Source organism: Syngnathoides biaculeatus, chromosome 7 (genome assembly GCF_019802595.1).
Source record: "Syngnathoides biaculeatus isolate LvHL_M chromosome 7, ASM1980259v1, whole genome shotgun sequence".
NCBI classification, from domain to species: domain Eukaryota; kingdom Metazoa; phylum Chordata; class Actinopteri; order Syngnathiformes; family Syngnathidae; genus Syngnathoides; species Syngnathoides biaculeatus.
The window spans coordinates 13,551,956-13,579,931 of NC_084646.1; the positions used below are offsets into that span (position 1 = coordinate 13,551,956).

The following is a 27,976-nucleotide window of genomic DNA, read 5'->3' on the forward strand; positions in this document are numbered from 1 at the left end:
TGCAATTAAGTACTTTAATGTATCAAAATAATCTTTATTCAACATATTCAGGGTTACTAAATATTCAGTGTCAAATAGCAATTGGAGTGACACCCACAAATTAGGGGAAATCGTAAATGAGAAGAAACCAGGAAAATATATTTTCATGAGATCAATTACTCACTTGTTTTGAACATTTCAAAAACTATTTTCTTTCAAGTCTCAAAGGCACATATTTATAGTCGTAAGAAGGTGAACAGTGTGTGTAAGAGTACCACTCTGGACCACAGGTGGAAAGATGAAATATTCTTACGTTATTTACAAAATATTAAAAAAAAGGAACTCCAAAGACAAGATATTGGGAACAATGACTATAAAATGGATTTCTTGATAAAAGAAACCTGAAACCTACCTGATTAAAGATCAAACGTTTTCAGTGCAAACCAGTCTGCTTGTACATAAAAGAAGAGGAATGAAAAGAGGAACTGAGACAACAAAATGTGGGAGGTTGGATGCAAAGGAGTAAATGCAGCTTTTTCACTCCCAAACAAAAGTGGAGGGCAAAGCTGCTGACCAGAAGGAGCAATGTGAACAAAATGCTTCCGGAAACGGGAGGCAAAATGTCTCATTTTACCAGTTGAAAATAGTCAAACGATACCAAACTGAGAAAATCCGATTGCTCGAAGGTAATGTCAATTTTGTAACTCAACATTATAAGTAAGCTGGTAACCCTGCACTAAATCCTCAAGTGCAAGTTGAGCAGCAAGGAGCTCTTAAATGAGACAGTCAGGGCCTTCCCTGCTCAGATTTTCTCAAAATGTTAAAAAGTCGTCCTAAATGGAAGGAAAAGCCCAGAAGACCAAGAATGCTCATTCTCAGTCTCCCAACTAGGGAAATACAGGCTAACAAACTTTCAGCTAATGAAGGAAGTGATTCTTGAGTTTAAACATCTGCAGTGGAACCTCGGTTTAAAAAACTGAATTTATGTACCCGTGTTTGTTTGTCGTCGTTTCCCATTGAAATAAATGGAAATGCAATGAACCTTATGTTGATAATGGTGCGGTTAAAAATAAATACTTCGCATTACAGAAATGGGTGGAAACAACATTTCTTGATGTAGAAATAGAGAGTTGCAAATCAATATATAGTCTTAGCCTTTTTGGGTACAGTAACTTTGCATACAATCTGGTTTCTGGTAACCCTAAATGGCCACCACCTCCCACAAATGCAGCGTAGCTTTTGCATTGCATTGTGGGAAGTTGTGGGCATTTAGGCAGATAAGACACCTGAAGCACCGGGCGAGTATGCTTATGCGGTGCAAGAAGAACAACCATATTCTGATCTGCTTAAACCAGAATAATATTGTAACCCGTCGTAACTTTTCTTTTAGAAACAATTGTTCATAAACCCAATTGTTTGTAAATCTTGGTGCCACTGTACTTCAAAGGTACATACAGAAAATTCACAATTTTTCCTCCGATCGTGAAGATACTCCAGGAAGTATAGTACTAAGAAAACCTCAGAGGAGAAGGATTTTTTTCTTTTTTCAAACCATGGAATGACCCAGTCTGGTCCTTTGTTAAAACGCCCGTCTGGCCTCTCAGCATCCGTTCTGCTCAACTTCCTCCTCGGCAACTACAGGCAGGACAAGGTGAGAGATCCTGCTCCACAGTCCACCAAACTTGTCCGTGTCCATCTCATTAAATCCCATGTGACTGCTTGGGGCCACGAGGCGGTCCTTAAGATAGTCCTGAACCAGCTCTTCGACAACCCCCAGGTTCCCACTGACCTCGTCCTGAGGTAGCAGCACAGTAAACAATAGGAAGACCTCCTTGTAGGCGGCGTGTTCATGGTCACAGTAGCGATAAAAAATTAGGGTGGAGCCAGGCGGCAGCTCGTCCAAGCGGTGGATGACAGCCGCCGCTCGGTTTCCACTAAAGGCCGCCTGCAGCTGCCCGTCAATGTCCAGCTTCACCTCGTCGCTCTCCAGGCCGGCTTTGCCTGCTCCGTCGATGAGGAGCACGGAAGATTCGAGAGCCGAGGAGAAGGCGGAGGCCAAGCCCTCGGCCAGGCAGGACAATGTCTTTTGACCGCTGCGGCCCGATGTCAGGATTAGACTGACGGGCTCCGTGGGTTTAGTGCTTTTGAGGTGCTTCTCCAAGTGGGTCCTGCCCCTCTTCCACAATTCGGGTCTTTGATTGCGGAAGCGAGCCTCCAGTTGAGAGAAGAGATCCGCGAACGGCTCAAGCCTAACGGACCTGGATGGGCGCCCAGCTCCTTCCGCAGACCTCTGGAACACAGAGATCAGCTTCTTCTTGTTGACCAGCAGCACAGCAGAGCTGAGTAGTAGCACAAGCAGAACCAGCCAGCAGAAATATTGAAGGAACCCTGAAAGACCACAGAACCACATTCATGTAAGGTTGGGTTTACATGGATTTTGACTTCCAATTTCCTTATACACCACCGCAGCGGATAGATTTCAAATTAAATGGTGGTAAATTGATTAGGATGTTTTCAATCGATCCGACCCACGGTCCTGTTACAAGCAAAATTTGAATTTCCAAGACAGCTTCAACGACTCTGCCACTTGATGACAGCAATGAACTTCACATCTAGCCACTAACTGTTTAAAAGTGCAGATAAATGTAGCGTTTTGTTTGCATTTTTTCTGACTTCTCAAACTATGTCTTTATAACATCTCACATTTAACTCATTTCTAATCCTATCCAACCTGCTCACACCTCGAGAGAACTTCAACATCGGGTTAGCTGTGCTTCCTGTTGTCTCTTCAGTGCCACTCTATCTGTACATCCTGGATGGCCTCAACACTGATTTGTAAACTTTGCCCTTCATGCTAGCAGAGTCTATTCTGTCGCAGAACATCACCTGAAACCTTCCTCCACCCGTCTCAACGTGCTTGGACACGTTTTGTAATTTCCTTACCACACTCACAATTGCTCTGTCTGGACTCTTGACACAAAATATTTAAAGTTCTTCACATTCGCTCTCTTCTCCCTGTAGCTTTACCCTTCTCCCTCCAACCCTCTCATTCATGCACATATATTTTATTTTAACTTCGGCTAATCTTCATTCCTCTCCTTTCCAGTGCAGTCCTCCATCTTTCTAATCGTTCCTCTGCGTGCTCCCTGCTTTCACTGCAGATCACAATATCATCTGCAAACATCATGGTCCAAGAGGATTCCAGTTTAACCTCGTCTGTCAGCCTACCCATTACCACAGCAAACAGGAAGGGGCTCAGAGCTGATCTGATGCAGTCCCACCTCCACCTTAAATTCTTCTGTCATGACACCTACGGCACACCTCACCACTGTTCTGTTGCCCTCGTAAATGTCCTGTATTATTATAACATACGTCTCTGTCACTCCAGACTTCTGTATGCAGTACCAAAGTTTCTCTTTGGGCACTCTCTCATTGGCTTTCTCTAGATTGACAAAGTCACAATGTAGCTTCTTGAAAACTTCTCTGTATTTCTCCATCAACACCCTCAAAGAAAAAAACGTCTCTATGGTATTGTTGCTCGCAAATACTTTTGCCTGAGTGCAACTTCCACTACTCTTGACAATAACTTCTTTGTGTGGCACATCAAATTTATTTTCTTTATTATTATTATTGTCACAACTGCACATAACCCTTGTTCATAAAATTGGTAATTGAGTAATGGGAGAAAAATGTTTTTTATATGAATATACAACAATACAAATACAAAAAATACATGTGAAGCAGAGGTATTTTTGTTCCCTTTGGGTCACCATCGTCTCATTCTACATTGTACTACCCATGACTGAATGTGTGTGGCTTTAAAAGATGGGGACTGGCCAGGTGAGTGACGTGGGCGTCAGAGAAAGTGTGTACAGTTGACAATTTTTTACAGTTGCATTATTTGTGGCTGTTGTAGCTACTGTGTAAATGTGCTTATTATGCATTTATTGACTTATATGTGTTCAACAAAATGACACAGTGGACCAGTGGTTCAGTATATCCTTGACCAAATGTTGGAACATTAAAATAAGTTCCAACTAGCAGAAGTACGTTATATCAAAATAACTAACACGAACTCTTTGTGTTAGCAAACATAAATGTGCAATTGTGGTACATTATTTCACATTTGCAGACACATTAGACTTAATCTTTTCTTTCTTTCTTTCTTAATTTTTTTTAAGTAAAATAATCCCAAAATTTTGAAAAAGAGGTCATATTTTTGCACTTTCAAACAAAGTGGCGTGAGTGACTCCTGTAAAATTAGCCTGTGAAAAACATGATTGCAATATATTCCAAAGCTTTGCAGCAGAGATTTTGCGCCATCCTTTTTGTAATTGAATTATTTGATTAATTGTAATTATTACATTAACTTGACCTTTACCTCGTGATGATTCTTCAGAGACTCTCTTGTTAATCTCTTGTTTTTTTTTAGTTTCTGAGGGAGGGGAAAAAATTACACAAATTAAAGCTGAGTTAAAGCTCAAGGAAAGAAAGCGAAATCACATGGATTCTCTCAAGCATCCAGTCACCTGGTTTCTTCTTTGAGATGGATTCTTTCCGAGCGGGAACATTATTAGCTCTCCGTCGTATCTCGGACAATTTCAAAGAGGGTGCGTGCAGACTTGGAACACTATAGTGGTTGACTCTGTGGACATCTACGTAACATGGGAGAGATAAAATTAATCTACACAAGATTCCTTACTTTACCATCAAGATCCATTTAGTAATGTTGATTGTACCACAGCTCTTGGCTTTGGCCTCCATCTCCTTCTTGTACTCGGCCATGCTGGTGATCTTCTGGCCTAGCAGATTGTGTGTGCTGTCCGAAGATCTTGTCGGTGCACTTGGCTTTGTGAACAATGGAGTTCTTTTAGTTGATGCATTGACTGAAGAGATTTAAAAAAAAAAAAAAAAAAAAAAATCAGGTCAGAACAACAAGCTTAACGGTGAAATCCAAACATGCAATTAGAAAGAGAAACAGGTCGTACCTTCTTTGTGTTTTTCCAAGTATATGTCTGTATTGTCGCTTATACGGCAGCGCTTGCCAAGCACAACAAACGGGGACAAATTCAGATCTCCTGTAGAACCTATTTTGTATAAAAGATTGTTGATAGCAAGCTATTAGAATAATCTAAATCAAATAATCGTATTAACCTCTTGAAAAAAGGGAAGTACGGTGTCAAATTTCATCACATATTTGACTGTCAAGTGATTATGTTAAACATGTAAATTAAATAAAGTGCAAATACAATCACCTCCACCTATAACTAAATTTGAAACAAAATAAAAATCAAACAAACACAACCTTAATAATTTGAAGTTTACTTGCCACAATCAATCCTAAGAAAAGCCTCGACTCAACAAGGTTGGTGAAAAAAAGATCATGCATTTAAAGCAATAAAACTCCAGCGTCACAAGACCCAGCCTCATTTATTTAAACTCAAGGTCAAGTGTTTTATTGCTAGGTTCGAAAGTGATTAACTTTTCACACTTGTAGTACAATGTTTCACTAATTGATTTCACTGGTACCCCTATTTAAGATAAATTACAAATAAAAATTTAACAGGATAGTTTGTGTAAACAGCAACAAACCAGTATGTAGAAGGTCTAACCAAAGTGATATCTTAAATGCAAAATTTGTAAAAGAGAACACCCCCTCAATTTTACAATTACTGATCATCCATGTGACTGTACTGTATTATTATTTGCATTCCTGAAGAGAAAAATTATCTGAAGTGGTTGGATGTTATGCTTGATTAATTTCTGATATCCTATATTTGGGTGTTAAAAACATTAATTCTGATTGAATGTCTTCATTTTTTTAAATGGAAAAAGCTCAAGGAATGTACTGAAATCAAAAGAATCTCAGTTTTATCTTTTATCATGAGCCTGGTAATCCTGGGTGTTCTATGACAGTCCAATGCAGTTGTTTAGCACTTTATTACATTTTAAAAAAGGGTGTAATGATGACCTTGACTGTGAAAGCGATTATTTGCATTTCCTATTGCTGTTGTTTCCAACTGCAAATAAATGAAGTTACTGTTTGATGCGAGTATTTAAGCCTCACCTGAGGTCATAAATGTCGTGCAAAATGTGTCTAATGAAGTACTTACCAAGTGCTATTTTTGGCCTATGCGGGCTATGGAAGGCACCTTCCTCGAAGTCCATTTCCTGGTCTGCATTTTGTTCTAGAAGTGATTTCTGGCCATCCATATCTTTGTTATCACCACTGCCACCCGACATTTCGTTTTCCTCTAGTCGACTCTTCTTAATGGGGGACTCTGGAAGACAAGTTTTGTGCAATTATGGCACTTTTCAATTATCAAAAAAACTGTAATACATCAAGTTTAATTGTTGTTGAAGCCAAGGAAACCCGATTGGCTCACCTTCATCTTCTGTGCCATTTTCCACATTTCTGGATACATTAACGTTTGGGACAGAAGAAGAAGCTGGCTTCTTTACCCTCTCCAGTTTAGACCTCTTTAGAGGAGCTCTCGGGGTCGCTTCAAAAACCAGAGCTATACGAGAAAGGAGGACGGTTTACATTAAAAAATTTGATTGGATTAAATGTCTTCAACCTCAATTAAGTCGGAAAAAGTGAAGGTGGAGGCCCACGAAAACAAAACTCTCCGGGCTTATTGTGAAGACAAAACGCGGCCTAACTAGCATCGAAGGCTAACGTAATTTAACTGTCAATGTGTTTTACTTACTCTTTCCTATCGACTGCCTTCGCATCGATCTCCTCTGAGGCCGGTGGACAGTATCTTCAGAAACGTCCGTATCCATGTTTTTTTTTTTTTTTTTTTTTGAACGAGAAAACCTACAAAACACGAATTAAACAACAGTCCCAAACATCGTGCTGACAGGAGACGGGAATTACGGGGGAAAGATTGACCCGGAGAACAAAAATCGGAAGAGAAACGTTCCCCCCGCCCCCCACACTATCCCCCGGTTTTAGTGGTCCCTCCAGGAACACGGACCAAGTGATAATTTCCGCATTCTCTTAGATCAGTGAAACACAGTCGACGCCAGGTTGCTGTTCGATTTTCACAGTGATGTGATTCAGCGTAAGTTTAGAAATTTATTTTCACCCTAGTTGCGTACATATTTATGTTCTCCAATTGTTTTTTCACGTCAAGGTCGCTGCGTTATATTACGTTAATTGTTAGCGCAGCTAGTTCATTGTGCTAGCCAACTGGCTTTCAACATTTTCGTTTTGTCGCGTTTTCTAATTCTTATTTTGTGTGTGAAATCATTCAATTCGATTCTTTTCCCCCTCGTTTGCAAACATTAATATATGATGGGTTTGATGAGCAAAACTGGTTATTTATCTAATATGCTAGAAATAGAATCTTGGTAGGGAGTACACGGGTCTCCCACTGTTTACATTTAACCCAATGACTGTTCTTGTATCTGTAGGTTTCATTGCCTCCTATGTTTACACATCTATTCTCTTATTCTTGTTATATAAGAAATTGACAAATTTGACTGTTAGAGGGCAGCTTTCCCACTTGGACCGAGGTTTATGTTTGATCAGTTCACCCAAGCCGGTTTACTTCAAACATAATTTATAGCAGTCTTATTGTTGGATTTTTTTTTTTTCTTCTAACAGGTTTCAACAAATCATTTTAAAATCCAGACACTCTCAGGAACAGTTGTTGCAGGTTTATCAATTTGCTAGTACATGTTTATAATCCGACAATCATTTGTTCGTTTCTGTGGTAAGGAGGAGCACTCATTGGGCCTGTCTGAGTGAAGCTCCCAAGTCCCAAACAGTCATGGCAGAACCACTAGACCCAGCTGTCACTCTCCAAAAAAAAGCAGCAGCAGCAGGTAAGGCATTGCAGATGCTAAATCTTCAAGGGAAGTACAGTATACATCTGGTGTAGAGCTTTGTCTATAACATTGTATCTAATGTGTCATTGTCAGGTGTCAAGAAAGACGACGATCAGTCTCGTGCGAATATCACACAGCAGCAACATTGTTTAGGTAATGTAGCTGAGCTGTTAAGACCTTTTTTCCCCCCTGGTTTATGGCAAATCAACTCTGAAGAATGTAATTGGAGTTGGATTTCACCTATCAAACCATGATGAATGTATTTATCCATTTCAGTTTTAAGCAGCCTCTATTCAACATAAAAGTAAGTTTTTCTTTTGGGCGGGGCAGCTCCCTTTGTCATAATCTCTTCAATGTCCATTTCTTTGTCTTAGAAATTGTTGTTAGGCTATTTGTCTTTTTTTAATCATTAGCCATTTCCAAGGACGTTCTTACACATTTTTGCTTGCTTGTGGGCTTACCGTTTAACTATTACTTGACAAAGAGAAGCAATTTGAGTTTGTGAACATATGCATAGGCCAGGGGTGGCCAACTAGTCAGAGACTAAGAGCCTTTTTTTTCTGCAAATGCAGGTAATCATGTATGCACGCATAAACAGACCTCTCCTCAGCCAGATCTAATGAAAATAACCAGACCAACATGATATTATCAGTAATTTTCAACAGTTAACAGTGCACTGTCACACACACACACACACACACACCACACACACACACACACACACACACACACACACACACACACACTCTCTCTCTCAGTTCAAGCAAGTCCACAAACAATAATGGAATGATTTTCAATAACATCTTTCTCTTACTATGCTGCTTAGTGAGACTTTTGGCATTCCTTATTTTGAACAATCCTTTTCAAATCTGGCTTGTATTCTGTTGTTGCCACTTTAAGCAATTCTTTCAAATGAGTGTCAGTCAGAACAGATCGATCCTTTGATTTCACATGTTTCAGGGTAGAAAACACAGACTCGCTGGCGTACGTTGACAGTATCTTAAGCGCAGCTCGTTTGATGTTGAGGTATTTTTCAATTGGCGCACTTTTCCAGAACTCAACAGTCCCTTCCCTTAAAACAGCTTTCAGTTGATCCTCCTCACAAAGGTCGATCATCTCCAACTCAGCCGCAGCCTCATCTGTGACGAGCGGGGCTTTCAAACAGTGTCTCCGCATTAAATGGATCGACGAGGAACGTAATCTGTGGTCTTTTCAGTTGTAGATCACAGAACCGGGTCACAAAGCTTTCGTGCAGGTTTGCAACCAGTGTTGCATATCTGTCTTTTCTTTTTCAGGGCGGAGCTGGTGACTTGCTCACTGGCTTTTAGCAGAATATGAAAATGTGTTAAATCTCCCTTGTGACTATGCGCCTCGAACAGCTTTAGTCTGTTGACAAAGTGTTTTATAAATTTTTGGAAAAACTGCACCTGCTTTTCTGCCTGGCATTTCAAAGCGACCAACTTGTTGTTGCGAAGTTCAGTCCCTTTTGGAAATTCCTGTTCGATGTTAGGGTGGCGTGAGCTGAAGTGACGCTGAAGATTTGAAGCTTTGAAATGCGCTAATGCTGCGTGACATATAAGGCATCTGCACGGTTTGCTATTATGTTAAAAAAAAAAAAAAATTTAAACTCTCCCACTCTGCCAAAAACGTCCTGTGTTCTTCTTCATATTTTCGTTTGGCTGTGCTTCCCCCCCCTGCAATTTCAAGAGGTAACTAGACGGAAATTGTTTACAACACAAATGATGTCACAAAGATTCTCTCGTCGCTCGTATGACGTCACTCAAACAGTGTGCCATCTAGCTGTAGGGGGAGTGAATGACAGCGGCAGCCAAGCATTTTTGACGCATGTTGTGTAAAAGCTCCTGAAGAGCTGCATGAGGCTCGCGGGTTGGCAAGGCCAGGCATAGGCGAATGCACCAGATTTTTAAAATTAAAGAGATGTTCATGACCATTAAGACACTTTTTTGTTCAGTGTCTCTGTACCCTGTGGTTGGAGATCACATCTTTAAATAATCTTAGATGAGATATTCTGACATCTGGCGACATGTTGATGTTCCTGACCTGCTTGTTCTGCAGATAGCGATCAGCGGGACGAGAAGACGGTCGTTATGAGTGATGGGTGGCGTCAAGATGAGTTGTTGAACCAGGTGAATGTGGAGAAGGGTGCCATCCTACCACCTGACCTTGCCGGGCATGGTGATGACAATAACGACTGCAAAGGAGCAGAGAGAGACGGGGAACCACCAATGAAAGAAAAGTTTGCTGGTGAACGTTCCCTGCTTCCCATAAGTTACTATTTATGTACTTGTTTTTTTGCTTTGACTTGTGAGTAAAAAAAAAAAAAAAAAGTCATCACAGCACAAACTTTACATCAAGCAGAAATTTAGCAGATACTGTAGTGAACGATTCCTCCCAAAAATACTTTCAGATGCGTATTGCCAATCACAATGGAAATGTACTTTTAAACAAAATCTAAAACAAAAGATCTGCATTTTTTTGTATTTAAAATAACCACATAACTTTGCCTTTCCGATCTGTACAAAGGCCGTACTTTGGGACATATAAAAATGTAATTTTTGAGACTAACACAGAATGGCGCATGACCAAAGAGACCTAATCACAGGAGGAAGTGATGGGAACAAAACCCTTCAGCTTCTTTAATTAAAATGTTAACATTACAGCTTTTAGAAATAATACATTGAATTTTAATGATCAATTTATGAGGTTGGACACACAAGAAATTATTCATAGCGTTTTAGAGTTCGTCTGACAGTGCCTCTTCCTCCTGGCATGGCTCAGCTGTAGCGTCTTTTTCCACTGAAGCCCTTGGTGCGGGTGTCTTTTTGTAAATGAAGAACATAGTTATGGGTTATTGTGGGCTCTCTTTTTTTATCCTCTGGGGGAGAATTCTTCTTTTCCTTTCGGCTTGTCCCGTTAGGGGTCGGAACAGCGCGTCATCTTTTTCCATCTAAGCCTATCTCGTGCATCTTCCTCTCCAACACCAACTCTCCTCATGTCTTCCCTCACCACATCCATCAAGCTTTTCTTTGGTCTTCCTCTTGCTCTTCTGCCTGGCAGCTCCATCCTCAGCACCCTTCTACCAATATACTCACTCTCTCTTCTCCCTGTAGTCTCACTCTTCCCCCTATACCCCTCTCATTCATGCACATATGTTGTTTTACTCCGGCTAATCTACTGTACTGTAAAAAAAAATACACGAACCCCCCCAAAATAAATAATCCATGCAACAGTTAGGCTGCATAAAGTGAGCCGGGTCATCGTGAGGGAACACTGTAGATACGTTTTGTAGTTCAATTAGATAATTTCATTACGTAATTAGTTCCACTCCAATACTGTGCCTGTGATCTATGTCTGTCACACTGCTCACCTGTTGGCCACGGCACACTAACCACAAAGACCGGCACAATGAATGAATAATGCACAAATTGTTTAGTTATCTATGTGCTATTTAATCATGTTATTATTGGATGTTTTTATATGGTACAATACTGTAGAGTGCTATCTTAATTTTTTTTTGGTTAGTGTTTTATGGGGGGTTGGAATAGATTAGTAGAATTTGTATTCATTTCAATGGGAAAAGGTATTTTGCGATGTTTGGAATTCGTCAAATCACAACAATTTAACTTGTAAACCAAGGGACCACTGTACTTACATTGTAATTCTTCTGTTGTAGCTGGGGTAGGCCAATCGCAGGGTGAAGAAGCACCGGAACACACCACACCAGCAATCGATAGCGACACAGACCACGATCATGCAGACAATCCCATAGAAATGCTCCAGGAAGACGCTCTGTTACTTAATGACACAAATAACGATGACCAAAAAGGTGCCAACAACATCACCTGTTATGAATGTGAATATTCAACAACTAGTTTTAATCCATCTCTCGTGTTGATTAGAAGCCAGAATCGGGAATGCCGAGGAAGAAGAGACAGCACAGGTGCCGCGGAAAGCATCACTAGAGGAGCTGATGAATGATCGGACAACGAACGTGGAGACCGTTAGGGCGACCACTCGGGAAACGACTGATTTTGAACCTACAGCAATACCTGGAGGTACTCTAATCTCCTTAAGATGTTAAAAATCAGTACACGTTTATCTTTTCACTGTTTTTCCAAAGCATGTCTCAGATCTTTCTTCAAGACATCGAGGAACTGTTTTTAATAAAGAAAATGCTTCTCTTCTTGGACTGCAAATATTCAACTTCATTAAACCTCTTTCTCTCTCTGTACAGTAAGAAGATACCTGGTCGTCATCGGCGTACTTTTGGTCCTCGTCGCCATCGCAGTCCAGCGCTTCTTCTGGCTCGAGCCTCCGCCTCAGAGTGTCAACCCTACGATCGACATCTTTCTCAGGCAGCTGGAAAAAGTCGAGTCTCGCTTCCCTCGCCAGCGCCCCGAGCTGTGGAACCGGAGCCGGATTCACCTGAAGAGGCACCTCCTGACCCAATGTCCCAGCGAGCCTGTCAGTCTGATCCTGACGGCGGGCGTCGCGGGCCGCCAGACGTTGCGCTGCTTGGCCCACGACTTGGCCTTCGCCTTCTCTTCCGCCCTGAACGGCTCCGTGCTGCATATAGACGGCGCCAGCAGAGCAGGAGATGACAGTGGGCAGGTAAAGCTGGACATCGACAGCCAATTGCAGCGGGCCTTCGAAGGAGACAAACCCTCAGCGGTGATTCATCGCTTCGAGCAGCTGCCACCGGCCTCCACGCTCATTTTCTACCGCTACTGCGATCATGAGAATGCGGCGTACAAGAAGACGTTCCTCATCTTCACCGTGCTGCTGGAGGAAGAGGAGGATATTCCTGCCGGGACTTCTTTGAGCGCTGTGGAAGAGATGGTGGACGACCACCTCCAGAGGAAGTTCCTCTCACACGGTCGTCCACTCGCCTTCGACAGGATGGACCTGGACAAGTACGGCGGACTGTGGAGCCGTATTTCTCACCTCACCCTTCCGGTTTCTGTGGAAGCGTGGACGGAGCATGAAATCTGCTCGTGAATACTCAGATTATCTTTGGCCGCATCTTTGAGGTTGTTGTTTGATGGCCATATTGACTGATTTGCTGAAAAGGTGGTGGTGACACTTTGAGGATGCTGATTAAGTCCCATGGAAGTTAGTTGAGTGCCGCAGCACCGAGGCCAACCAATCCAAATTTTAGAACGTAACCAAATTGTACACCCTCACAGATACACACATCTCTTGCATATTAACATTCATATATCGTTCCGTGTGAAATGAAGGAACATTATTTTTTTAAATTGTTTTAAATTTTCAATTTCAGCTTTTTTCCATCATAAAAATCAGTTCAGTTTTTGACAGCACTCCTTCATGAAATCTAAAATGGTGAAGAACTGTAGACATTTAAAGAGAAGAGAAGCTTGTAAAGTAAAAATGATGTAATTTAAGCAGTGTTCTATGCACAATGATATAGAAGTCTTAGTACAATTGTACAATTTTTTTTTTAAATCACCATTTATATTGATAAATGTAAACTTAAATCAAGAAGCAGCTCTGTGCAGGATCACAACAGGAAAATGATTTTACCAATGTTACTTTTTAAATTTTTTTGTCTTTTTTTTTTTTTTTTTTTTTCCCCCCACTGATCACTTATTACTTACTGCACAATAACACGAAACACTAATTTAATAGAATCTTTTCTGGAATCCGCGATCGTCCTCTGGCACTACACTGCTATGTGCTTTAACCGAAGGTTCTTTGTCATACTCCAGGAAGTCAGATCTGTACTTCTTGATAACGGACATGTGCCTTCAACCAAATAAAGATGAGAATTCTCAGGCTTGTTGACTTCATTGCACTCCATGCTAGTGCCTATAGAGGGCAGCGTTTAACAAAGTCTGCATTTAAAACCAAGGCTCTGCAAATTTGTGCTCAAGGGGCACAAAGTTTTTATTAGCTGGAGCAGGTCAGATGTCACAGAGGTGAAATTAAAAACAGAACTATAAAAAAAATATTGTAATAAAATAATTCCTTGCTCCGCTTGAACACTTGGGGGGGAAAAAAAATCTCATTTTACTAAGGTTTTTGTATTTACACTAAATCCATACATTTCATTAAATAAATGAATTAAACTTTCATTAACCAATTTTAGGCGGGGTTCAATGCAACATTTTCTTAAGTAATAATCCACGCTCTCAATGTTTTGAACATAAGTAATGAATAATCATACATAGAAAATTGTTTCCAAATATTTACAATCGTGTGTGCGTGTTTCTTTCGGCTTGTCCCTTTCGGGGTCGCCACAGCGTGTCATCTCAGATGAACGCACATATGTTTGGCACAATTTTTACAATAAATAAAATTATTTCATGAGGTAAATGAATTAAACATGAAAGCATTTAAAAATATTTTTTAATGTTTAATTCAATTACTCTATAATAACCTTATTAAATGTAGATGTAGTTATTCCATTTATACTTTCTTTACTTATAATACATCAACAATTGAATTAAAACTGACCAAATATCAAATTAATGACAAAATATTTTAATAAAGTAACAGTCTGAACTGCACAGTATCCCTCCGGGAGTTGTTCCTAATTTTTTGACTACTCCACTTTATGCAGTGGTCACCACTTGAACGCCAATGGACGGATTTAATGTATTATTCTGGACTTCTACAGTGCTGATGTATTTGTGAGTTGAACTCCTCCTCCCCTCCCACCCATCTGGGCCCGCCTCCTGTCGGCACTCCGCACAGCTTTCACGCGCACGCTCTCCCTGCCTCCACTCTCCATCAGTGCATTGACATCATGGCCTCATCTCCAGAGTCTGGACTCGCCATGAGGAGCCCAAGGACTTTACTCAGCTGCTAACTGGAAAAAAAAAAAAAATCTTTTCCCACCGCCGCCCCTCTTGCTTGCTTTCTCTCTCTCTCACCCTCTCCTTCTCTACCATTTGGCGTCCAGAGGGACTACAGTACTGGCAACATGTTGAAGTGGTGCGTTGTGATCTTGGTGCACTATGCACTTTTAGCACTCGGAGTCGCCGTGCCCCCAAAGAGCCTGGCTGCTGCAGACTCCAGGCTGCAGAGTGACACAGTGGCAGGGCAAAGTGCCAACAAGCTACAGGAGGCCACAGATGACGGACAAAACACCCTCTCCAAGGTAAGATGTGCACTCGCAAAGCATCATACAGTTATGTCCAGATATGTCTTTTTTTTTTTTTTTGCCTTTATACCACCACAATGGATTTGAAAAAGAAGACTCAATAGGTGATGGATTTCTGATTCAGTATGAGTCTAATGTAGAGATCTGCACTTTTAATTACCAATTTAAAGTAATTACAACCATGTTTTGAATGCAAATTGCTTGGGTAGTATCCACTGGCTGTTACTACATTTTTTTGTTACATTAAGACAAATCCAGGAAGTTAAAAAAAAAAAATAAACAGTTATCTGACTTGAACTGCAAATATTAAGTCCAGTCGAGATTTGATTTCCGTGCATGTGAACAAGGCCATCTTTGGGATAAAATCAACTCAAAAAACTTGGAAGACAAAGTGGATGATTATAGATGATCGTTAACGGAGATGGCAGATCTTTTAAAGTCTCCAATCAAGAGACATCCTCATGAAAGTACAGTAAATCCAAAGAATTTACAAGATCCAAATGGTTGGTAACGTCCAAGAACAGGAAAACACAAAATTTGTAAAGCAACTTGACTGACAATGAAGAAACAAAGAAACAGCTTGCGGATCCATGTGTCTCACGTTTGACTGCTAATGGAATGTGATCAGTGGAGTTTTTTTGATGACAGAACTAATGATAAACCTAACAGGAAGACTACGGTTTATGATTCCACACATACCATAAACGCAACTTGAGACTTTTTGAATGCAAACCGATGAACTAATCTTCAATGGCCCGATCGCAACCCAAGAGAGAATGCTCTGAATTGCGGAAGAAATAACTAGAGACTCAGATAGAGCAGTTTTCAGATTCAAAAATAGATTTACAAATGTTCTATCTACCCAACACAATGACAATAAAGTTTTTCTATTGTATTTTATTTGATTCTATTGGGCCCAAGCACCATGTTGTGCCCTCATCCCAAAGATGGGAATTTTCCACCCTCCAATTGTTCGTTTTTCACAAACATGTGCGCAACGGCGGGAAACATTTTGATTCCCACCCAACGTTATTTGGATGAACCCCCTGCCAAGGTCCCACCCCCCCAGGTGGATGGCCAGAGCCACTCCCCCGTTGGACCCCCTCTTTGCACGCAACTGCTCCCTCAGCACATCAGCCAAGAACCCTTACTGTCTCACCATCTTAAACCAATTTTTATTCTTTGGCTTTCCACATTTATTGTTGTAAACTTTTTTTTCCCCTCCATTCTTTTATAAGGGTTTGTTCATATTTAATTGTTTTGGACCTTATGTTTGATTTGTATTTATGTGCACGACTTTGTTTTTAAAGCAATCTAGAAATAATCTTGAGTTAAACGTTTAACCGGTAAAACCTGTTACATTGAGATGAAAGTCAACACTTCGACAATTTTTTTTTAATCCATTGTGGTGGTGTCTAAACGCTGAAAAAAAAAAAAAAAAAAAAATCAAAATCCCTCTGGACCTAATTGTATGTTGTGTGGACACCTGACAACTTTCTGTGTGCAAACTTGAACGTGGTGGAAAAATACATACCGTCCTTTTCTCTTTGTAGCTGCTGGGTGATTATGACAAAGTGAAAGCCCTCTCGGAAGGCTCTGACTGTCGGTGTCAATGTGTTGTCAGACCCTTGAGCAGGAGCGCCTGCCGGCGGATAGAGGAGGGCAGCGCAACCGTGCAGGACTCTTACACGGTGGAGACCATCACGTCCGGTCCGGAGTGTAAGTGCGCCTGCATCGCTCCTCCATCTGCGGTCAACCCCTGCGAGGGAGAGCTCAGGCTGAAAAAGCTTAGGGAATCTGCGAAAGATGATGTCAAGGTGAAGTGTCATTACCTCCCCCCACCCCCCAAAAAACATAAATAAGTAAAACAAAGGATCAACATGGAGCTTGATTGGCACTCGGGTCCCGGGTGGTCTTCACATCTTTTGACCGAGTCCCCTTGATCGTTTTAGTTGGCAACTATCCTTGAGCTTCTGGAGGGTTCCTATTATGGGATGGATCTACTGAAGCTGCACTCCGTCATCAGCAATCTGGTGGACCGTGTGACACACATTGAAAAGGTACCGGATGACGGAGGAAGATCCATTTTGTGTCTTGACTATCAGATGTTTAGTGATGGATGATGAATTGGGGGAGTTTATCAGATGGAGTAGAAAGGAAGCTTCAGGTAGCCCTGAATAGATGTGGAAAAAGCTATTGGGACTTGTGGTCGGTGCACCAACAGGAAGTGAAAATGGAAGGAAATAGAGTCGGAGCTACTCCATTTTGGGAACTATAACAGCTTTAACTCTTCTGGGAAGACTTTCCAAAAGAATCTGTGACATCTCGATTGGAATTTTTGTCTATTTGCAAGATCAGGGGGCACTAATGTTGGATTTGGGAGAGGTGTTTGATGGGGTTGAGCTCAGGGTTATTTCAGAGGACACAAAACCTGTGCAGATTTTAAAATGCTAAAACATTAATTACCAAAATAAGTACAATGTATAGAGCGTCGTGCCCTGAACAAAGTGTCCATAGGCTGAGCAAAGAAATATTTTTGTTTATTGCAGTTTGAAATGGCCACATCCATCTATCCATCCATCCATTTTCTACCGCTTTTCCGGGTCAGGTCGCAGGGGAAGTAGCTTCAGCTGAGATACCCAGACTTCCCTTTCCCCAGCCACTTCTTCCAGCTCTTCCGGAGGGATCCAAAGGCGTTCCCAAGCCAGCCGAGAGACATAGTCTCTCCAGCGTGTCCTGGGTTGTCCCGGAGGTCTCTTTCCGGTGGGACATGCCCGGAACACCTCACCAGGGAGGCGTCCGGGAGACCTCCGAATCAGATGCCCCAGGCACCTCATCTGGCTCCTCTCAATGCGGAGGAGCAGCGGCTCGACATTGAGCCCCCCCCCCCGAATGACCGAGCTTCTCACCCTCTCTAAGGGAGGGGCCAGACACCCTGCGGAGGAAACTCAATTCGGCTGCTTGTATACAGTTTCTTGTTCTTTCGATCACGACCCACAGCTCGTCTCTATAGGTGAGGGTAGGAACATAGATCGACTGGTAAATTGAGAGCTTCGCCTTTCGACTTAGCTCCCTCTTCACTTTATTCAAACATTTTTTCTTGGCCAATGGAAGTTTCAGTCTCCTCCCTGATCTTAACAGCTGGGATGATGAGTAAAGATGGTAGCCAGAGTCCTCATTGACTTTTTACTTATGGACCAGTTATACATGATTTGTTTGTCGCCAATAATTTTGCAAGCTTGGTTGAACAATTAGGTGAGTTGTTCCTTTTTTTGTCTGAAACTAAACTCATCGAAACACAACCGAACTTTGGTAAACTGATTAATTAAAGATCAGAAAATTTGTTGATTATTTGATCATCTATGAATCATTGATTAATCAATGCAACATAATGACAATATTCACTTCTGTCTTTATTGTTATTCAAGTGGGGTTGCATCAGAAAGCATAAAAGTCCCAGAAAAAGGTGGTGGTCTGAGTATTCTGGCTCCATATAATCAAAAGAAATCCCAATTGTAATCATGGCCGGGGCAAATTATGGCGTCGTCGGCTCACAGCGGAAGAGGAAAACAATAAAATTGACAGAAGAAAAACCTGTTCACGTTTGCCATTTGTGGAATCACACTGTGCAACTGTTTACTTCAGCTTCCACTACTGCAATTGGCTGGCGACCAGTTCGCTTGAAGATAGCTGGCATAGCCTCCAGCATGCCCGCGACCCCAGTGAGGATAAGCTGTACAGAAAAGGGATAGATGGATCTTCCACGAGCTGGCTCGCTGACTTGAGATATGACACGGCCATTGTTAGGCATACTGAAAATAGATGTGCTTTTCCCCACTAAGTGGTCTCTGGAGAATTTTTTTCGCCTGGGAAAACTGAAAAAAATGAGCCTCCATTTAGACTTAGAGTATTTATACAGGACATAGTCTACACTCACTACAGTATTTACAGTATTATTTACTCAGCTGCAGGGCATTATGGGAATCTATGGGAAAAACACTTATTGGGCTGAGGCCTTAAGTTGCAGGAATGCGTGTACAAATTTCAAAGTTTAAAACAATGTATACTTTTTCCAGATACATAATTCTACCCAAATAATACATCTTGTAGTACAGTAATAAACAGTGGGAGAAACCATAAGTAGTCTTTTTACATACAAATTGACTAAGATTTCCACAAAATATTAAGCCAAGTGATCGTAAAGGATGGTTTATAGTTTCTTGGAGCAGTGCTGTACAAAATAAACCACATGCTACTTCACCGTGATATTTATTGTCTGACCACATGGAGCAAGTAAGCAAATTTATTTGTATAGCACATTTCATACACAAGGTAACTCAATGTGCTTTACGTGATTAAAGGCATTTGGAAAAAAAAGAGATAAAACATTTAAAGCGGGATAAAAACAATAAAAAAAAAAATCACAAATGAAATATTAAAAAAAGACAAAACTGCATACAGTGCAAGTAATATGATCAAAAAGTGGACATATTCTAAAAAGCATGAGAAAAAACGTTTTCAGAAGACCATTACAGTAGTCAAGTCTAATTGAGATAAAAGCATGGATGAGCTTTTCCTGGTCTGCTTGAAACACACAAGACTTCCTTCTAGATAAGTTCTTCAGATGGTAGAAGGCAGTTTTTGTCATTGATTTGATATGATTGCTGAAAGTCAGGTCAGAATCAATCAGAACACCAAGGTTTCGGACTTGGTCTTCGCTTTTTAAAGATTGAGAGTCCAGGTGTTTACTAACAGCAATTCTCTTTTCTTTATTGCCAAAAACAATTGTCTCAGTTTTGTTGTGATTTAGTTGAAGAAAATTTTGGCTCGTCCAGTTATTTATCGGATTTAGACAGTGGCACAATACCTTAATTGAACTGTAGTCATCTGGAGACACTACTAAATATAACTGTGTCTCATCTGCATAGCTGTGGTAGTCAAAATTAAGTTTTGAAAAATTTGACCCAAGTGTAGCATATAAAGGCTGAACAGGAGAGGTCCAAGAACTGACCCTTGAGGGACCCCATAGGTCTTTGCCATTTGCTGAGACCGACCACCTCCAATGGTCACAAAGTAGCTCCTTTCCTCCAGGTAGGACCTAAACCATTTAAGGACCGTTCCACCTACCCACGTTTCCAACCTGTTTAGCAGTATATTGTGATCTACCATATCAAAAGCCGCACTGAGATCAAACAAGACCAAAATTTAAACTTTTCCTGAGTCAGTATTCAACCTTATATCATTTAGCACTTTGATAAGAGCAGATTCTGTACTGTGATGAGTTCGGAAACCTGATTGAAATTTGTCAATAAGTCCATTTAAATTCAAGAAATTGCTGAATTGATTAAAAATAACTTTCTCTGATGGAGTAGCTCGTGTTGGTAAACTGCCACTATAATGCAATTTCTTTTACAAATACAACACTACGTTATATTTTTCTGTGCATCTCATTATCCATCAAACAGGATTTTTACTTTATCCAAAACAGAAACACACCGTTGTTGTTTTCTTCGGGTGAAAAAAAAAAAAAGGAAAAAAAAACTTCACAAAATGTGCACTATGTGGTTGTGTTGTCACACAAAGCTCTTTAAGCAACTTCAGCTTCACAGATGCCATGTTTACTGTCACACATGATGCCATCGAGCATTGTAAAGGTAACTGCGCCCAATCAGTACTCACGACTGTCGTTATTTTCATGAGGGAGGAAAATACTGTATAAGGATGATCCATGAGCCCTGATCTTCTTTTTCTCTTTTAACAATTCTGTCCAATGCAGATTGTGGCGTTTACCGTCACTACATGCAAATCCTAACTGTCATAGTATAATCACATCTATTTGTGACTGGGTGAAGGTGATGGCCTTGAACCAGACCAAAGATGAGGTCAAGTCCCACGCAAACCCGTTAAAGCCAACAGATGACACTAAAAGGCGGCCCACGGTCCCACCTTCACCCCACCAAGATGATCAGGAGGGAGAGAAACCAGAATTGCTGGAAGCATCTCAACAAGAAACGGTAAACATGACGTCTTTAACATCACAAAGGTAACAGCGACAGATGGTGACCACCGTGGTCCAAAAATGGGATAAAAAGTTATTTTGATTCAAAATGCTTTCCGGCTTTTAACATGTTAGGCAAATCGTGTCATTTTTGAAATAAAACAGTCAAATTTTTAGCATGACGACGGAGAATATGTTCCATTGTTATTGATAAGAAGGAGACCGGGTGGGTGACTGTAGCACTGCTGACCCCATGACAGCATCCAAGAGAAATGGCGATCCTGTCCAGAAGTGTTGGGTGGGCTTCTCCCCAAAACTGAATCACCATGCTAGTATGCTTTCTCAGGGGCATTACGCAAGGTTATTGATGAAATCCGAAACTACGTGGAACAGATCTTATGTGATGATGAAAACGTGGCAGCAAGATGTGCCCTTTGCTGAGTCCAACACATAAACGTTTGTTTGACAAACACAAAACGTTAGACAACACTCGTGAATGCTTGGACAGTTAAAATAAAGCAAACAAACAAAAAAATCTGTCCAAAATGTCTTATATAGAATTGTTTTTTTTTCCAAGTTTATCTTTCTGCATTACACATAAAGCTTCAATAACTGCTAGAAATAAATATTTAGTGAAAAACTATTTTTATTTGGCAAACTCTTATTGTTCAAACATGCAACATTTCATCTCACTGGATAGTTGTGAAGTTGTTCCTCTCCCCACAAACAGGAGAAGCACGGGGAGAAGTTTGTTTCCAAAACTCAGTCCAATGATTCGACTAAGGTCACCGAGGTCAAATCGCATGTGGCTCCCAAAAAGGGAGGCAACAAGGACATTTCTCAAGGGTCCAAGACTGCTCGTAATGGGATGATTATCAGAGGAGTGACTTTTTACAAGGCTGAGCCAGAACCAATGGCCACTGACGACGGGGACCATGAAGAGAATGGTAAGTGTCCCCCATCGTCGGGTCTTCAAACTATGGGATGAGGAGTCTTTGTCTCGTCACATTGTTTTGGCAAAAAGCAGCGTGCACTCTGACAAGAACCAGCTGATGGCAATGAACGCCCTTTATAGAGAAGCCAAACACAAGCAACGGAGATCACTGTCTTACTAAAAGTCCATTAACTGGAGCAACTTTTTTTTTAATGCAGAAATTCCTCTAACAAAAGAACAACAACAACAAAAAAGTTGAATGTGATCTGTCAAGCTACTTTTACTTAACGTTGGCATGTGCTGCTTTTGACCCAAACTTCCCTATCCTCTGCAGATTTTGAGTATCATGGATTCAGTGGTGACGGTCCAATAGACCTCCTCATTGAAGAGAATCTTCTGCAACACAGAGCTCGGCCCCGCCCCATGGAAAGGACAGGATCGAGGTCATTCCGCCCCGTGACCACTGCCGTCTTCTATGGCTCCAAAAATAACAGGCAACCTACAATACCAACAAAAAATCTGAGTGAAGAGATCCAAGACATTGATTCTCCATCCATTTTCACTGTGAAAGAGACAAACACAACAAGCGTGGTCACATTTAAACGCTACACAACCTCGGAGAACCTCACCACAACGAACACACCTCAATCCGTTGCCTTGGACATCAGCGAGAGGACTTTGAAAACGGACCCTTCCCCTGCTGTAACTACCGTCGAGATGATCATAGCAACCCAAGTTGATGATAAGACAACCCCCACAAGTAGTACAGAAACTATCATGACAGAATCCCTAAGCCAAAAGGAAATTGGAGAGGCACCAAACTCTCCTGAGGCGGATGTGACCACCAGCACTGGGACCACTTCATCCCACACCACCAACATCCCAACAGCTCAAGCCACTCAGGCTGCACCCACGACACCAAAAGACACAGAAGCCACCTTTCTTCCAGTATCTTCTACCAAAACGCCTCTACATACTTCTCGACCTGTCACCACACCTGCAACGACTTCTACTCCGGCGACCACCACCACGACCAAGACCACTACCACGACCACCATCTCCAATCGGGCTCCTGCGGTCAAACGGAAGTACAAAATCAGCTGGGAGGAGGAAGAGGAGGATCTGGAGTTTGATGACATAATGCAAAGGCAGGAGGGAGCCACGACAAGAAAACCTGGTAAATTAATTATTTTCCCCACAGTACTGTAATTTTAGTTGCATGAATACCACAAACTACAATTTCAATGACGTTGGGATGTAGTGTAAAACACAAATATTTAATCTGATACATTTTTCCTTCATATATTCACTCATTTTGATTTTCATGTGTGCAAGACGTTGCAAAAAAGCTGGCACAGAGTCACACTTACCACTGTGTCGTGTCACATTTTCTTTGAAAAGAACACGTGTTTGGGAACTGAGGACACTAATTGTTGAAGTTTTGTAAGTAGAATTCCATAGTCCATATCTGGTGAGCTCAGTCCTAGAGAACCCGGGTGCGTTTCTAGGTGTTGTTATTTGATTTTCACTTTGCATGGTAGAGTTTTATTTTGCATTTGTAGCTTTAGTGACGAATTGTTAACCGAAAATGGTTTTCTGAAGTGTTCCTGAACCCACGTGGCAATATCCTTTACACAATGATGTTGGTTTTAAATGCAGTGCTGCATGCATAGTCTGGCGTTTGTCGTCTTTAGTCGGGAAGGTGTAAAATTGAGACAAAAACATCCTGCTTATATTTGTGTCTATGCACTGGGCACAAATCAGCTAAGATAGACTCCAGCTTCCATGCGATCCTGAACTTGAGCTGCTGTAGAAAATGGATGGGTAGCTCCATTAATTACTGAAAAATTATGGAAGAATGTACCCCACCTTTAAATTTCAACAACTGAAAAAAAAAATAAACAACCAAACATGATCTACACCAAATGTTAAGGGGCTCTTCTTTGGCCCTTTCCCCACGCTACAACAGGGATTTGTGGGACTTGGTTGAGTAGTTTTTGTACAATCTTGCAAACCAAGGGACAACTGAAATACTTCTTGATGATATAAACTCCTTGACTGAAATTAAATACTACGAGAGGTAGAAACTTATGGCACCAATTTGGGGAAAAGATGCAACAATCTAGGCAATAGTACAATAGGGTATTATTCGGACGTTACTGTGCCATGCATGTATCAGGCTGGTTTATATCAAAGCCTGTTATAATAATTACTTTCAGACTCTTTGAGGTAGGTCTGGACGATGTTGATGGTCTTCTAAATCCTCACTCATAACACTCGGGGTCTTTTGCAGAGGAATGTAAGGATACCCTGGCAACCATCTCTGAACCAGTGACTCACAACAAGTACGGCAGGACCGAAGGGGCTTGGATGAAGGATCCCAAGTCAGCCAAAGACAGGATTTATGTCACTAACTTCTATTACGGGAACAATCTCCTGGAGTTCCAGAACATGGAAGTTTTTAAAAAAGGTAAAGCAATTTTGTTGATCTTAAGCATTTGATTGCTCTCATTCCTTCTTCCCTTTACCAAAACCATAACCAGTTATTTCGTATTCCCGCAGTGGTTTCATTAACTCCAACAATTTCCATTTTTCAATTTTCTTTTTGCTGATTGTACCATCTCCTACCACTTTCCTATTTGAGCGACATCTATAAATTCTGTTTATCATCATTCTTTGAATATTTTGCCATTTTTGGCATGGTCTTAGTTAAGGTCAGTTTTCATGACAACAGTAAGGACGAGACTGGGTCCATGGGAGAGTTCCAAGCGGAAAACCACCACTGACCATGAAGAACAAAGGCTTATGCTACTTATGCCAGGGGGAAAAAAACCAAAACAAAACCTGAATGATTCCCAAAACATTTGGAAGATCATTATACAGACAGACAAAAAGGAAGTTGAGCTTTTTGGAAGGTGTGTGTCTCGTTACATCCGGCATCAATGTGGCACAGCATTTCAGAAAAACAGCATGCTGGCAACAGTCAAACATGGTGGTGGAAGACTGATGAGCTCAGGCTGGTTTTCTCCTTGAGGACCTGGACAAGTTGCTGTGATTGAAGGAACCATCAATTCTGCTCTTTAACAGAAAACCCTGAAGGAGAATATTCAGCCATCAGTTTGTGATATGTTGTTTGTGAGATGTGAAAGACTCATGGCCAGTTGCAGAAAATGCTTGATTTCAATTTATTCTGCTGAGGATGGCCCAACCAGTTACAGGCATGAGCATTTCACAGAAACGATCGTTCCGTTACCGTGTCGTTACCCAGCCTGAGAAAACACGGAACCGAAAGTCCGTTTCCCAGATCTCAGGGCTGACTTTTAATAAAATTCGCCCATGTGTGGAATGTAAAACAAGTTCTCAACGAAATACAACCATCTGTATAAAACGAACCTACATGAACCCCTTTATTTTTAATGATTAAAACGCCCAGCTTTGTCAGTGTGGTTTACAAACAGCACGGTTTCCGCTTCTGCGCTACGCACGCGCAAGGTCGAGTTATTCATATCCGGGTCACTCAAACGCTAGTCAAACATGTTGGTTGCTAAGCGTAAAAGACAAAATGCTCATGCCTGCTAAGGCTTTATTCTGAAGTACATGTAAAAACCGATTCCCATGAGCATTATCAATGGGAACCGAAAAATCGTTTCCCTGGACAAAAATCAACGGAACCGAAAGATCGGTTACCATACTTGACGAAATCCTCATGCCTGCAGTTATTAAGTTTAGAGGGCCAAAACCTTTTCTTCCAGTGCCAGGTAAATGATTTTTCTTTTTCTTAATAAGTTCAATTCCCGCTCAGTGATGGTGTTGATATGTGACCTTGTGAAATTTCAGGGTTTCATCTGCCCATCACGCCAACTTAGATGTGATGGCCCCAGGCACTCCTGCGACCCTTTTGAGAATAAGCGGCTTGCAAAATGGATGAATGAAATAATTTAACAACAGCATATTGAGTTCAATTTGGATATATTTGTCTCATATTTACTTCTGTTTGATTATTTCAAACATCACAAAAAAAAAAAAAAAATTCAAGAAGGGGGGCAATATTTTTTCACGGGACTGTTCCCTAAACCAATGGGTGACTGAATTGCAATTCAATATTTAGCCAAGCCATCTAATGTGGAAAGGCCATGACAGCAAAGTTTGATCATTTGAAGGATTTACATGTAATTCCCTCTTTGCACCTTCACTCAGTATCTTTCCTCAACTTATACAGCATCCCTTATTTTGTACCACTGCTAGCCAATCTCCTACAACTTCTTAGTGACCAACCCCTACAAATATCTGTTTCGTGTCATTCCAGGTCGTTTTACTAATTCCTACAAGCTTCCTTATAACTGGATCGGCACCGGCCACGTGGTCTACAATGGCGCTTTCTACTACAACCGCGCCTTCTCCCGAGACATCATTAAATTTGACCTACAGCAACGCTACGTTGCCGCGTGGACCATGCTGCATGACGCTGTGGTGGAAGAGTCCACAGCGGCATGGGAGTGGCGCAGTCACTCAGACATCGACTTAGCATTGGATGAGAGCGGCCTGTGGATCATCTACCCGGCGATGGACGATGAGGGCTTCTTACAAGAAGTGGTCGTCCTGAGCCGACTGAACCCAGTGGACCTCAGCATGGAGAGGGAGACCACCTGGAGAACCGGGCTGAGGAGAAACTACTATGGAAACTGCTTCATCGTGTGTGGCGTCTTGTACGCTGTTGACAGCTACAACCAAAAGGATGCCAACTTGGAATACGCCTTCGACACACACACCAACACTCAGATGATTCCCAGAATGCCCTTCACCAACAATTACACCTACACGACCCAAATTGACTACAACCCCAAAGAGAGTGTACTGTATGCATGGGACAATGGACACCAAGTCACATACGATATCAAGTTTGCTTATGTAGACTCCAATTAAAGCCTTAATTGTAGCACATTTTGATTCTTAAATGGATTGTAGATCAGTCCAACTGGCCTGTAATGGTTACTGTCAATATTTGTTTCAATTTGTATCTGAATTTAATAATAATAAAAAAAAAAGTGAGCCATATTGGTTAGTCAACATGTTGTTGAGTCAGGCACACAATAACCGAGGCAACTGAGCTAGACAGAACTGGACAATTACAAAAACATTGCAGTTGACCTGTGACCCTCGCACACCTACCGACAATCCCAAACTCGCCAAATAAAGTGACTCCTTACCTTCTTGATTGGGAAATTTTAAGCACATTTTGCATTCCACTGAACCGCAAAACAACATGGCATATTCAAGCATATATCAAGGAAAAAAAAACGGACTTTGAGAATACAATATTTCCACCAATGCTTTTTGTTACAATATATAACCCATACAAATAAAATTGTAGAGCAATAACGAGACCTCCCTAGTTTGTTAGCTTCAGGCTTTTTTATCCACTCAGCAAAGCAAACACATACACATACACATGCGACAAAGTCTCATGCAGGAAAAGTTGAACTTAAACTGTCAGCATTAACCAACCACTATTAATCAGTTAAAACCAATAAAACACAAACTATATCTCCTTACGAGCACATACACAAGCTCCTCTAGATCAATGTAGACAAGTCAAACACTCGACAGAGGCTCCCGAAGGGATAGGTACTTTACTTTTAAAACAATTTCCCATTGAAACTTAACAGCTATCATCAAGAAATGTTCGAACAGACCAGGCAATGATTCGAGTAACATTACTTGTTGAAACACGTAAAATACTTTCAGAAGCTAGTCGGTTATTAAATCAGTAATCACTCTTTAAAATAAACTACTTACCCCACTTTCAAAAACCTTCAGCTTTAAAGATAACTTATAATACAAATGTGTAAAACAACACTAACCAAAAAATACTAAAAAATTCTTTACTTTTTTTCCCACCTGGGACAAGCACATGCCTTGCTGACTAATCGGTTGCTAGCGATTTAGCGCCATTAGAGCAACATAGAAAACGTGAACCAAAACAGGAAGTGAAAACCTACCAGAATAAAAGTTAAATATACTTAGTCATACAGCTTGGGAATAACGGGACTCAAGTGCCCGCAAAGCAAACAGTACAAGTAAT

At 41.1% G+C, this 27,976-nt stretch overlaps 3 protein-coding genes and 1 long non-coding RNA gene across 6 annotated transcripts; 2 read left to right on the forward strand and 2 right to left on the reverse strand.

Annotated features, from left to right (window-relative positions):
* Positions 1–10,014, reverse strand: LOC133503306 (torsin-1A-interacting protein 2-like). 3 transcript variants are annotated; one of them, XM_061824800.1, is made up of 9 exons: positions 9,877–10,014; positions 6,690–6,799; positions 6,366–6,497; positions 6,093–6,260; positions 4,968–5,066; positions 4,719–4,865; positions 4,509–4,634; positions 4,361–4,414; positions 1–2,367 (listed from the first exon to the last, which is right to left on the reverse strand). In XM_061824800.1, exons 2-9 carry the CDS (start codon positions 6,763–6,765, stop codon positions 1,580–1,582), a joined length of 1,590 nt encoding a protein of 529 aa, XP_061680784.1. In that variant the 5' UTR covers positions 6,766–6,799; positions 9,877–10,014; the 3' UTR covers positions 1–1,579. The 3 variants fall into 3 exon arrangements, with proteins under 3 accessions (XP_061680784.1, XP_061680786.1, XP_061680785.1); XM_061824802.1 differs by lacking the exon at positions 6,690–6,799; XM_061824801.1 differs by lacking the exon at positions 6,366–6,497.
* LOC133503307 (torsin-1A-interacting protein 2-like) lies at positions 6,907–13,631 on the forward strand. Its single transcript, XM_061824803.1, has 7 exons — positions 6,907–7,046; positions 7,706–7,812; positions 7,909–7,968; positions 9,892–10,080; positions 11,510–11,662; positions 11,736–11,891; positions 12,071–13,631. The coding sequence occupies exons 2-7, from the start codon at positions 7,758–7,760 to the stop codon at positions 12,832–12,834; spliced, it is 1,377 nt and encodes a 458-aa protein (XP_061680787.1). The 5' UTR covers positions 6,907–7,046; positions 7,706–7,757; the 3' UTR covers positions 12,835–13,631.
* LOC133503309 (uncharacterized) lies at positions 12,659–27,880 on the reverse strand. The gene is made up of 3 exons (XR_009795704.1): positions 27,691–27,880; positions 16,497–16,721; positions 12,659–12,796 (listed from the first exon to the last, which is right to left on the reverse strand). It is a non-coding gene; the product is annotated as an uncharacterized LOC133503309 (long non-coding RNA).
* On the forward strand, positions 14,678–27,212 carry olfml2ba (olfactomedin-like 2Ba). Its single transcript, XM_061824804.1, has 8 exons — positions 14,678–14,959; positions 16,516–16,779; positions 16,915–17,022; positions 20,815–20,976; positions 21,691–21,907; positions 22,229–23,071; positions 24,188–24,364; positions 26,201–27,212. The coding sequence occupies exons 1-8, from the start codon at positions 14,783–14,785 to the stop codon at positions 26,815–26,817; spliced, it is 2,565 nt and encodes an 854-aa protein (XP_061680788.1). The 5' UTR covers positions 14,678–14,782; the 3' UTR covers positions 26,818–27,212.
* Positions 27,881–27,976: the final 96 nt, after the last annotated feature.